Source organism: Periplaneta americana, chromosome 1 (assembly GCF_040183065.1).
Source record: "Periplaneta americana isolate PAMFEO1 chromosome 1, P.americana_PAMFEO1_priV1, whole genome shotgun sequence".
Lineage (NCBI taxonomy): Eukaryota > Metazoa > Arthropoda > Insecta > Blattodea > Blattidae > Periplaneta > Periplaneta americana.
This window is the reverse complement of record NC_091117.1, coordinates 112996203-113010152: the sequence shown is the minus strand read 5'-3', so window position 1 is coordinate 113010152 and position 13950 is coordinate 112996203. Positions and strand designations below refer to the sequence as shown.

General features: G+C 38.4%; 1 protein-coding gene across 10 annotated transcripts in view; it reads right to left on the bottom strand.

Annotated features, from left to right (window-relative positions):
• Positions 1–13950, bottom strand: part of LOC138699871 (CDAN1-interacting nuclease 1) — a 314608-nt gene that overhangs the window by 77935 nt on the left and 222723 nt on the right. For 3 of the 10 annotated variants that reach the window (XR_011332113.1, XM_069826079.1, XM_069826095.1), the window contains exon 7: positions 7225–7391. The exons of 1 other annotated variant lie outside the window; for it this stretch is intronic. Coding sequence is in view for 6 of the 9 variants with exons in the window: in XM_069826079.1 (XP_069682180.1) it covers positions 7241–7391 (151 nt within the window). In the remaining 3 variants the exon portion in view is untranslated. Of the gene's footprint in view, positions 1–5965; positions 7392–9171; positions 9398–11251; positions 11391–13950 lie in introns of those variants that run through there. 6 more of the 10 variants (XM_069826112.1, XM_069826074.1, XM_069826089.1 and 3 more) reach the window with 5 other exon arrangements.

Below are 13950 nucleotides of genomic sequence, written 5' to 3'. Positions count from 1 at the left end.
AGATAGAAACTGACCTATACGGACTCTGCTGTATGTTTCACTGAGACACATTTTAATTAATCGAACTAGTTTCTTGGGAATACCAAATTCAATAAGAATATCATATAATACTTCCCTCTTAACCGAGTCATATGCCTTTTTGAAATCTATGAATAACTGATGTACTGTACCCTTATACTCCCATTTTTTCTCCATTATCTGTCGAATACAAAAAATCTGATCAATAGTCGATCTATTACGCCGAAAACCACACTGATGATCCCCAATAATTTCATCTACATATGGAGTTAATCTTCTCAAAAGAATATTGGACAAAATTTTGTACGACGTCAACAAAAGTGATATTCCTCGAAAGTTACCACAGTTGGTTTTGTCCCCCTTTTTAAAAATAGGCACAATTATGGACTCCTTCCATTGTTCTGGTACAATTTCCTTTTCCCAAATAGCAAGTACAAGTTTATAAATTTCGCTATATAATGCACTTCCACCCTCTTGTATTAATTCTGCTGGAATTTGATCGATACCTGGAGACTTGTACTTTTTCAGATTTTCTATCGCAATTTCGACTTCTGAAAGTGTGGGTTCGGGTATAAATGGCTCAGCAGTTTGTATTTCAATTTCGTCCCGATCATTTCTATTTGGCCTATGTACATTTAGTAGTTGCGCAAAATAGTTTTTCCATCTGTTTAGGATTGATGGAGAGTCTGCAAGCAAGTCACCATTCTCATCCTTGATCACGTTTACCCTTGGCTGATATCCGTTCTTAAATTCCTTTATACCCTTATATAAATCTCGAATGTTTTTATTCTTACTATTTGTTTCTACCTCATTCAGTTTTTCCTTCAAGTAACCTCTCTTTTTATTCCTAAGTGTACGACTTGCTTCCCGTCTTTCATTGAAATAATTATCTCTCTTCTCCTCAACTGGATCCTGTAAGAATTTCAATTTTGCCTGTTTCCTTCTTTCTACTACCATGCAACAATCTTCATCAAACCACGGTTTCTTTTTCTTAGTTTCATAATAACCTATGCTCTGCTCAGCTGCAATTTTGATACTATCTCTGATATTTTCCCACACGCTATTAACATCTAATTCTTTCTCAACTTCGTCGGAACTTTCTAAAGTGGCAAACCTATTCGAAATTTCGACCTGATAATTTTGCTTAGCTTCCTCGTCCTTTAATTTCAAAATATTGAATTTAGTAATATTAACTTGCTGCTCTACTCGCTTGGCTACTGATAATCTTTCTCTTAATTCTCCAATCACCAAATAATGGTCAGAATTACAGTCTGCACCCCTGAAAGTTCGAATATCTACTATACTAGTATGTCTCCGTTTATCTATCAAGATGTGATCTATTTGGTTGTGTGTCAATCCATCTGGAGAAGTCCAAGTATATTTATGTATATCCTTATGGGGGAATGTTGTACTTTTGACAATTAAATTTTTCGATGTGGCAAAGTTGACTAATCTAACTCCATTGTCACTACTAATTGCGTGTAGGCTCTCTTTTCCAATAGTTGGTCTAAAAATATCCTCCCGTCCTATTTTAGCATTGAAATCCCCCAATAAAATTTTCATGTGATATCTAGGGAACTGATCAAAAGTATGTTCCAATTCCTCATAGAAGCTATTCTTTATATGGTCGTCTTTCTCTTCTGTAGGGGCATGAGCATTTATAACTATGATGTCGCACCATCTACCCTTAAGTACTAAATATGATAACCTGTCACTGATAAATTCGACCTTTTTTACTGCTGATTTTATTCTTTTATGAACAAAGAATCCTGTTCCTAATTGGTGATTATTGTTTCCTTCCCCATAATACAACAAGTAATCTCCTATTTGTGATATGCCATTCCCATCTAACCTAACCTCTTGTACTCCTACGAAGTCTATTCTATATCTAGCTAGTTCTTTTGCTACTAATGTTACCCCTCCTGTTCTATAAAGACTAGTTACGTTCCAAGTGCCAAATCTCAAAACCTTATTTCTTTGCTGTGGTCGTGCCAGAGAATCAGTCCTATTCCGAGGCTTATTATAGGGATACGTAACAAGCTGTTTTTTACGGTGATGGGTTGTTAGCCCTTCGCCCAACCCCCAAGCTGGAGGACCACCCCTTATCGGCTGTCCACGACTGCTTATTCAATATATTCGCAGGTACCCTCCATATCTGGAGGCCGTCTCCTCTATCCGCAACCTGAGGACGCGCCATGCCGTGGTGATAGGGACCCACATTACATGGGCTAGGGAACCTTTTACGTTTTGAAACTTTTCACGGGGGTATCGTTTTTGTTGTAGATTTCTTTCTTGATAGGGGATTCTATTGACATCAAACTCTTGTTTAATTCCTCAATATTAGTGATTTCTAGCACTGTATCCATAGAACTGCTAGAAGAAGAACTGGGATAATCACTTTCTCTGTCCGCACTTTCATTTGATTCATGTTTATTAAAATCACAAGAACTACAGGCTTCACATATAATTTCACCTGACCTATCCGGAAATTGATTGATTTTTATGGAACGAATCACATATTTGCACATTCAAAGACTCCTTTAAATTGAGCTTTATCAATAAGTCGCGACTTACGCGTCTTAGTGTACTTTTCTTTTTAAAAGCGTGATTAGGAAGGTAAATGGATTTAAACACTTGTTATATATTACGCGATCTTTACCATCACTCATGTTGTATAGAAGTCACTCACTCCGTGAAATTCAAACCCAAACTGCCATCTGTTTACTGCCATAAAGTTTACTGCCTTACCCAACCTTGCTATCATCAAACACTTGGCTACAGTATAAACATACAGCACTGTGAAGAGCTCCCCCTCTTAGCTGAGCTGACAATAATAAAATAATTTTAGATAAGATATTTACTGTTCCTTGAGGTATTAATCATTTGATGATTAGTATGGTGACATCAGATGCAACGGGGAATTTCGTAAAACTAGCCACGGGCAGCCTTCTAACCTATGGCTGCAAGCAGTTCATTAGCTGGGCATCGCGAGCGCGTGCATGCCTCCAGAAAATAAATTGTTACAAATGTATGGTGCCGATCCCATATTTATAAATGCAGTAGTTTCCAGATAATACATCAGCGAACAAGTCTATATTTTTTTCAGCTTTTTAACTTGGCTATTTAATATAGTAATTTTGATTTGAAAAAGAAATTATTAAAAAAATGGGCCAAATTTTAAATTTATTTGTGATAAGCCTAAAGTAATAAAAAGTGTTGTATTTAGTCTTTCAAATGCGCCAAACCGCAAATCTCAATTATATGTAGACACAGAGTTCCAAGTGAGTTTATGTAAAAGTGCGCGCATAATTTGCGTAACTTCAAATAGTCATAACTACACAAATAATTAATAATTGTGAAAATAGAACAATACGGGTCTCCTTACTTGATGTCTGGAATTCATGAAAAAAAATTCGACCATTTCCGAGAAGGTCGTGTTTTATTGCTGTGCGATTTGACGTGGAATGACTCGTAAGGGGGTAAATTTGTGTTGGATTTGTTAGCCGAGCAGTTTAAGGCATACAAGATATGTCCGGCCAGCATATAATGCCTAAGATCGCAGGTTCGCATCCCGGCTACTGTAGTCAATTGAGCCTGTGGTATGAGCAGAGCTCGACGTATCAGCAGATCATTTCACCTGCTATATCACCGACAGGGTTTGCATTGCTGGCACACTGCTGACAGCGCCACCTTTTCCTTTAAATTTTGACATCTAAATTCCTATTGGCCGGCTAGGATTTGAAATAATTGAGGAAGAGAGAAGCCGAGCTTTCTTGTTTACGATGATTAGGACGGAATCTCACTCAGGAACTCAGTGCTGATGTGGAAGGTTGTTTTGGAGAATTAGTTGAACAGGAGAGCTAGTTGTTCTGTAAAGATTATTCGGGAAGTCATTGGGGACGTGCAAGGTTGTATTGAATTTATCATTGAGCAGTTAAGTTAAAATTACGAACTTATTTTTGTACTGTTGAGATCACTCGGGCAGTCATCATATGAAAAGTTAATCTTGGAAATTCATCGCATCGAGAGTTCAATATAGCATTATGTACTCAGGATGATTCAGTAAATTATTATTATCGTGTTGTGGTATTGACTTAGGAGTTCGTCTGGTTTGTCAGCAATATCCGTAAGTTTCACTCACGAATTTACCCGGTCGAAAGTAATTTTGCTTAGTCGGATTATTGTTCAGCAAATTGTTAATTTATGGACAAGATCGTTGTTTTATGTAGTTCATATTGAACAGGAATACGTGATCTTATATTTATTTGACCGCTGTAATATCTGTTACATTTCTTACGATAGGTTTGTGAAGTTCATGCTAAGGGAATTTGTTACAGATTACGTAGTAGCTCGCGTGTGAGTAGATTGCGTGAGGTTTGAGATCACTATTTACGGTGTATTGATTATATTGTAGTTTTGCAGATTAGGGGAAGTGGTTTCGCGGTTTATCGATATGGTAGTTTGTGAGATTTGGTGAAGTGGCTTCGCGGTTTATTGATTTTGCGTGTGTATAGGAGGTGCGGAGGTTGTATATCTACATCGTATTGGGATTTCATGATAGCTTCGAGAATAGTAGTGATCAGTGTGAGCTATTTTTATATCGTAATAAAGTAGGCTATGTAACTCTACAGGAGTCAAATTGGTCTGTTTATTGTAGCACTAATATTCTATTCCAAATTGCTTATTTCTTTATACACGATTCGGTTTATAACTGGGAGTAATATTGAACTCTAGCTTGTCATTTAATTTGTACGTGATTTCTGGGCCATCTTCGTCTCCTTACATCTCTCTCTCTCTCTCTCTGGTATAATATTCATTGCGTGATAGTACAGAGATTTACAGTGTACGCAGATTGTAACTAAATGTTAAGCTCCGGTTATTATGTGCACATTGAGTGTGTGTGACTGTTCTAGTACGGAACATTTTCTGTAAGTTATCGGGTCAATATGTTTGAGCCTACTGGTCAGATTCTAGTCATAACTTTCAAAATCTAATTGGGCGTTAAGTATGAGGCTATGGAAATTGCTGGACATTGATGCCAAATTGTTATATGTTGATTGAGACTGTGTGTGAGCATTCCAGCGTGGAATATCTTCTCGTAGGTTATGAACTTAACAATGTTGGAACTTGTTAGTTAGATTGAGTCGTAACTTTGAAAGTCTATTGGCTGTTAACGACGAAAGTATGGAAGGTGCTAGACATTATGTATCATTGTACTTGATATTACTTCATTATATTATTTCTCTTTATTTAATTTCACATATTCATGTTTTCTATTCCTTCAACTCATTCATGTATTTGTTATACATTATTTGTTAATTATATTTGGTACTATAAATTCACACTGTCTTATTTTGTAAAGTCTTCCACTGCGCACATCCCAATAACCTGATGCATCTATGACATCTGGCGAGTAGCACCCCATTATAGTATTGAATGGAGAAGAGAGAAATAGTTAGGCCGTCTCAGGTAAAAGGATGGGAAAGACCCATGTAAAACAATGAGTACCGGTATCATGGTACACATGGAAGCTGACGGGATTTCAACTAACTGCAGTTGAAATGATTATTTTGCTCCTATTTGAGAAAAAAAAAACATTACAATAAAAAAATTAAATTATAGGACCATAGCAAAAATGAATAAAATTAAATTATATGACTATTCGGCAATAATAGGGGCCTACAGCAATGCTAGGAATACTGGAAAATGGTAAAATACTGGAAAGGAATTACATTTGAAAGTATTATTATTATTATTATTAGTATTAGTATTATTATTATTGTCATCATTATTATTAAAAAATGTACAGGACCATAGCAAAAATGAAATTACAAGATCATTTGGCAATAATAGGAGCCTACAGCAATGCTAAGAATATTGGAAAATGGCAAAATACTGGGAAGGAACTACATCTAAAAATATCATTATTATTATTATTATCATCACCATCATCATCATCATCGTCATTATTATTATTCTCTGAACTTGTTACAAATAAAATAAAATTTACATAAATCTCTTTCAAATTACAGCTTTATTATCACTTAGTGAATAATCAGGTAGAAATAACATCAAATGTGGGATACAATAATAATCTGTCCATAATTTCATAACACCAAAGTATCAATAAATACCAAAATATAACAAAAGAATCATGCAATTTTATTATTGAAATTAAGGAAGTATATTGATATGAAGTAATACTAATTGATATCAGCATTATTATTTTTTAAATTATTAAATACTGTATTCACCTAAGACATATTAATCGCAGCTATTTTTCGAAAATTCTTGACAAATTTATTACCTTAAATAGGATTAAATTTAATTAAATATCGTTCATTGAAGTTTAGTTTCGGCATTGTATCAAGAACATGTTTTAATTCTACCTTACCCGCATTTGGCTCAGTCTTCAATTCACTCAGGAGTTACCATAATGAAATATAGCCTATGTCCATCTACAGGAACTATACTCTCCAATAGTGAAAAAATTGTCCAAATCACTTAAGTAGTTTCTGAGATTATCTCATATACATGTAGAAACACTATATATATATATAACGATAATGGTGATTAAGGTAGTGATGAGTCATGGTATGTAAATTTCAAACTGGCATTTGCCTATGCAACTGAAGGAAAGCATCAGATTGGTTTGCCACAGGGTTTGGACCTGAGACCTCCCGAATGCGAATCTAGTGTTTTACCACTGAGCCATGTCGCTTGGCTATTTTATATTTACTATAGGTGTATCTGACAAATATTTTTATGTTACTGAATTTTTTCTATTTGTCAGACATATCGCAATAAGTAGTAGTCCAGTTTACGGGTTACTATTGTATATCACTCAAAGGTGCAGTACAAGACAGAGAGAGCACCTATCTTCCATCCCTGTTGCTCTTGCTGTGTCCCTGACTCACTGCATCACGGCAACAGTGCACCTCAACCAGCATTCAATTAGCTTATCCCATGTTCAGAGTTGTTTTGCGTTCACTATAAAAATTAACTCTGAATGAGCAAATGAAATGATCAGAGAATACCGAGGTCTTCACACTTCATGAAAGATGGTGATGGAATTATTGTTTTACGAGGTTACTATTCAATGAAGGTTAGTATGGTAACATGATTTATTAAAATTTTATAACTAAAATTTCAACTTTTAACTTTTACAAAATAATAACATTAATATACAGAGAAAATTTAACTTACATATATTTTGACTATCTCAGATGGTAGCAAGATTTGGTTCTATGCTTTTAGGGTCCATTAATGTTATATTGATTGGAAAGTCTTCACGTATGATGATACACTTTTCAGTTTGATGTTGCAATGTTTCAACAAATCCAAACCAATAAATCACCAACCCAGGTCCAAATCTAAAACAAAAAAAATATAGACAGAGAGAGAGAGAGAGACACACACACACACACATATATATATTTATTTCATGGAAGGAGATGAAGAAGCTGGCGATAATTATTTATTATTTTATCTATTTATATAATAGAATTCAAGTTATGTAAGTCAGAGATAATTCTTTACAGAAGTCAACATTACCATTTATACAGTTACAGTAAAGTGTGTGATTATCTGTTTATAATGAGAGTTCAAATTGCCTTCAACAGCAGTTTAAAAGTTCCACTGCAAATTTAGATAATTTAATAAATGAAAATGTTGGCAAAATGATAAGAGATTAAATTATCAGAAAGGAAGGGTTGCTATAGAAATGCGAACAAAATCAGAAATCTAAGCTGTATTAGAGCCCCTTCATACGAGGTCACTTGCTGAAGTGCTGTTGCTTGTGAATAATGGATTTACATAAAAGCCTTCAGACACAGCCACAGAATAGTGGCGCTGCAGACACTCTGAGTGGTTGGCTTTGTTGCTGGTGGCAACCACAAAAAGTGGCGTTTCCCATCATGATACAATGAATTAAATTGTAGGTTTCAGACAGGGCCATAGGCAGGCCACTATTTTAGTGGCACATGAGTGGCGCTGCTAATAGACGACTGTTGGGCCATCATTTCCTTACACTGACATGACAGTATACAGCATAGGTGATTGAAGGATGAACAAAGGCGTATTCTCCAGGCACATGCATCGCAACTCAAGATGGCTAGTTTTCCTTGTACAGTGTGTTCGTAGATCGGCCAGACCGTTCCATGGCGGCCTTGGACTGGGTGAAGATTGGCATGCCAGCCGCTAGAGTAGAGCTGTAGCTACCGCTGATGCCCCAGTCAGTCGAGATGGATCTGTCGTGAGGGAAAGACGTCTATGCGCGTGTTGTGAGTAAAATTGTGTTGTCTCGTGGTGATAAAGTTTCTATTAATAATGGTTGAATACACTTTAGAACAACGTATTTTTCTCTATGATGCGTATGTGAAATATTCTTCTGCAAGAAGGTGTCGAAGAGAATTTGAACATCGGTTTGCAGGTATTCGAATTCCTAGCAGGTCAACTATTCATGACCTTGTCAATGAAGTCAGACACACTGAATCTTTTTTTAACAAGAAACGTGTTCAATAACACCATGTACTGACAGAGGAGAAGCTTGATGAAGTAAGGGCCCGGTTAGAGCACTCACCCCGCAAATCACTGCGACATTTAGCACAAGAGGTTAACATTTCCAAGACGTCAGTTTTTGTGGCAACAAAACTTCTGAAACTTAAGCTGTACAGGGTAACTGTAGTTCATGCTTTACAACCACAAGATCCTGTAAGTAGGGTTAATTATAGCAACTGGTTGGTGCAGTCCATTCATAATGGCAACGTGGACCCACTTTTAACATTATTCACTGATGAAGCGTGGTTTCATATTCACGGTCACGTTTCTATGCATGAATTGCGAAGTATATTTGGTGACAGAATAATTAGTCGAGGATTATGCCCACCTCGTTCCCCTGACCTATCTCCATGCGATTTTTATTTATTGGGAACATTAAAGAATAAAGTGTACGCATCAAATCTGCACAATTTACAAGTATTGAAGGACAACATCAGAGAGAAATACAGGCAATCAGTCAACATGAACTTTTGCGAGTGAACCAGAATTGTTTTAGGAGATGTAGGGAATGTGTTCGAGTTGAAGGTCATCACTTTCAACATCTGTTGTGATGCAGGTAAGCCTAATGTTAGTAGAGTAGTTAGTGTTCCGTACCCATGACTTTCCGGTCGTTTATGTGTAACTCTGGTGACAGGCACACCAATCTTCACCCAGTCCAAGGCCATCGCCGAACGGTCCAGCCAAGCTACGAACACACTGTAGTACTCATTCCGGGTGATCAGGCATCCTCGTATGGTGGCCGGGGTAGAGAATAACGCCATTGTATGTCCATGCATATGATAAGACGCAGGCTAAAATGGACACCTTTTTCCTAAGGTCACTGTGAAAGAAAAAGGGGGAGTTTTTTCTAATGGTCCCAAGCTGGTTTGACTTAGATCGGATTCGTCATCCTGGTCCTCTGGGAGAGGAGAAGGCATTCGAGTAAGCTTCAATTACTAGTAGTGGTTTATCGACCATTCCTGTATGGCGTTCAGGATTAAGTAGCCTATAGCGCCATTGTATGTCCATAAATGCGGTAAAGCCCGCTAAATTGGACAAATTCATTTTTAAAAGGGAAATATGAGCATCCTGGAATGAGGGGTTAGATTTTTATTTTGTTCTTTTTCAAATCAATTGGACACTGTAGTAGTGTAACAGAGTGCTGATTTCCTTGTCCATCTTTATCTCACTATTCACCTTTATTGGATATTTCAGCTTAATTAATTTTAATATTGTTTAGTTCATTTTATTATTTCTGCTTAGGTTAAGTCATTGTATTGTTTCACTAATTAACTGTACATATATTTATAGATATCTAGTCCTATGGTACTCTTCTAATTAGGGCCTATATATAACATACTTATTTAGCATGGTATTCTGTATTAGGTGTACAACAAGGTCCATGTTATGAATCTGGGTAGATGAGTTAGTTAGTTAATGGGGTTTAAAAAGGGCGCGTTAGCTACTATGGCTATTTGCGTCCTTGTCTAAGATCTTTCACCAAACACAATACAATACAATAACCAGAATGCTTAAAAGAACTAAAAAGCAGTTTCAACAAGATGAAGCATAAAACTATGAAAGTGAGAAGTTCTCAGACCCTAAGTAGTATTTAAAAAGAAACAACAAAACAATAAACAAATGCCACCAGAAATAAATTGTCTGGAGCATTTATAAAATGCACGGATGTAAAAGGTCCGACTGTCAAATTTGTTAAAATCATATACTAAAAAATGTAACCTCCGAATGTAAAGAGTCCAGAGGATAAGTAAAACAGTCATTAAAAAACTACATCACCTTGTCACGCCCTGTATTCGATAAAAATCTCAGAACTGCACTTGTACAATTAAAATCATTTCCAAGAGCGTCATGTAGAGTCGGCCGAATTCCATACTGCCAACGGGCACGGACGTATTTTCTACACTGCAAAAATAAAAAATGTTCCACGGTCAGTGGAACATGGCATAGATCACACTCCGACAGAGGCTCGCCATGTAGGAGATGGCCATTTGTCAGATGACAGTGGCCAATCCTCAACCGGGTGAGTAAAACTTTTTCATGTCGTGATGCTCTTGTGGACGAATCCCAAACGCGAACAGTATTCTTTATTCTTCGTAATTTATTTCCCTCTTGTGCAGACCATTCGCCTTCCCATTGCCACCATAACGTATGTTTCTAATAATTTTTAATAATATATCTTGCTACCTCTCACGCCAATACACCTCAGACCCATTTATAGCACCGTCCCTTGCTGCAGCATCCACTGCCTCGTTTCCAGGAATGCCAACATGACCCGGAGTCCACACTACTCCAATCTCATAGTCAGAGGTTAGAAGAGTGTGGAAAAGTTCCTGGGTTCTCAACACAAGCGGATCATCAGAATTCAGACGCTGCAGGGACTCAATGGCACTTAGAGAGTCAGAGCAGATAAGGACTCTGCCCCGGGGTTGCCTAATTAAAAACAGTAAAACTCTATAAAAAGCATATAATTCTGCGGTAAAACACTGATGTACTGGCTCAATTTATATTTAAATATCTGTCCATTCGCAATAAAGGAACAACCAACACTATCATTTACTCGGGATCCGTCAGTAAAAACTAATGAATAATTTGGATACTGTGATAAAAGTTCACTAAAACGAAGTCTGTAAACAAAAGCTGGTGTAAATTTTTTAAAACATCGGCTCAGACTTACGTCAAACACGGGGCGTCGCATAGTCCACGGTGGAGTGGTGGTCTACTCCAGTGTGCTAACTGTTGGCAAGCGGATGTCGAGCTCGGACAGCAGTTCTCGAAACCTCACACCTGCTGGACGAAGTCTCCGTGGTTTTTCACTGTATCGGCCATAAAAAGACAGATGATAAAAGGAGTCGTAAGAATTGTGCTCGGGCTGTGAGCGGAGCACAATAAGACATTATGTCGCCGACACAGTGATGGCTCTCCCGCTTCGCAATACAGGCTCTCTATCCAACTAATTTGGAAGGCCCCTGTAGCAAGTCGTATCCCATGATGGTGAATAGTGTCTAAGAGACGTAACTTGAATTTACTTGCTGAGCCATAGATAAAACAGCCATAATCCAGCTTTGACCGGATAAGAGCACGATAAAGTCGTAAAAGCACTATGCGGTCTGCACCTCAGCGAACCCCTGACAAAAGGCGTAAAATATTTAACAATTTTTCGCAGCGCCTTCTCAGATCACGTATATACGCCTCCCACGTTAATTTATAATCAAAGATAAGGCCCAAAAAACTCGCAGTGTCTGTATACTGCAACTCAACTCCATTAAGACGCAGTTCAGGATGTGGATGGAGTCCACGATGGTTATAGAAGTGGACATACTGCGTCTTTTGAGTGGAGAATTTAAAACCATTGCGAACACACCACTCTGGTAGCACGCTGATGACCAGTTGCAACTGTCGACCGATGGATGGAAGGTATCGAGAGCAGTAATATAAACTGAAGTCATCAACGTACAACAGAGAAGATACTCAGTTACCCACACAGTGGGCAATTCCATTGATCGCAATGCAGAAAAGAACACTTAATACAGACCCCTGCAGAACGCCGTTTTCTTGAAGATGTTCATTAGAAAGTGTGGTGCCTACTCGAACTCGGAAATACTGCTCTGCCATGAACTTCGCAACAAATGTTGGGAGACTTGCCATGAAGTCCCCAATCCTGTAGAGTTTGCAGAATGCCATACCGCCATGTGGTATCTACAGAAGAAAGGATTTTCCAGCTGGCGGAAGATGGCAAAGCATGCGGTTATGGATGTTATCAGGGCCAGGAGAGGTGTCAGGGGATGTGTCTAGTGCCGCCTCCAGCTCCTCGGATGTGAACAGTGTATTGTAATACTCTGTGTTATCTGACTTAATATGAGGTTTCGTTTTTCCGCAGCATCTTTGATTTTCAGAAATTCCAGATCATAATTATTTGAGCTGCTTATCTGTGCAAACGAGCTGGCGAATGTTTCTGCAATTTCTATAGGACTGGTGGTCGTTACTCCATTATTCAGAATTCCCGGAATTACAGAAATACGTTTCCCCATTATCCGAAGGACTTTGTCCCATATGATGTTAGCTGGGACGTTCTTTTTCAATGAATCGACGTAGTTTGTCCAGGACGTCTTCTTAGCATCGCATACAGTGCGATGAGCTTTGGCTCGAAGACGTTTACAATGGACAAAATTTTCTTGGGTCGGATTGCGCTCAAATTGGCGGTCTTGGATTGCATCTCTGCAAGCATCCGTCCACCAGGGCACTGAGAAGCATTTTGGCCTGCAGGACGACCGGGGGATAGATAATTCCGCAGACTTTATAACCACATTTGAGAAATGTCCACTAAGGAGTCCACATTTTCTTGTCGGTTATCATCGAATGATATGGACTCCGAAAATCCGACCCAGTCCGCCTTTTTAATAACCCAGTTTGGAGAGCGAGATTCCGCAGGACGTAAAGCGGACATATGCATTCGAATGGGATAGTGATCACTACCATGTAGGTCGTGAATCACAGACCATTCAAAATGCGTGGACAAAACTGGGCTACAAATGGAGATATCTATCATGAAGTATGTACCGTAAGCCAAGGAGAGGTGTGTTGCTTTCCCTGAATTCAGAGTAACAAGATTTAGACGGGTACATATCTCTGCTATTTTATTTCCTCTGTAATCGGAATTTAAGCCCCAAGAGTGGTGGGATGCATTGAAATCCCCCACTAAAAGATATGGAGCAGGTATCTGTGAAAGAATATGTTGAATTTCAAGCACTGTGAAAGGTGTATCTGGGGGCATATAAACAGAGACTATTGAAAACTGTATGGTTGGTAAAGTTACTCTAGCAGCTATGCATTGATGAGGAGAGTTAATATTAATGACAGAGGAAAAGATACTTCGGCGGAGTAGGAGAGCACAACCTCCATTGGAACGAATACCGGCAAGATGATCATACCAGTGAACATAATATCCCGAGATATTCAGGGAATGTTCAGGTCGGAGGTGTGTCTCCTGAAGACATAAAATAGCAGGGTTCTCATGATAGATCAATTGTTGTAGTTCTGTATATCTGCTGCGTACACCGTTCACGTTCCATTGTATATCAGTCATCACAAGGAGCTAAATCATGAAGGTGGCTTTACGGGGGATTTTCTTTTCTGTTCCTTCCTATGACTCTGTCCCTTCAACTGCAACAGCTTATTTTTCGACGGTGGCGACTCACTTGCGGTACGTCGCGGTCCTGACCGTGACCTTGATCGGGACCGGGATCGAGAACGAGTTCTCGATTTCTCTTCCGTACCAGGAGTGCGACGTCGTGATTTTCTCTCAGGTTCAGGATTTGTCTGTGACGTCGCCGCACCTGTCTTTTTTGGTATGTAGGGCCTGATGTCGAGGCGTCC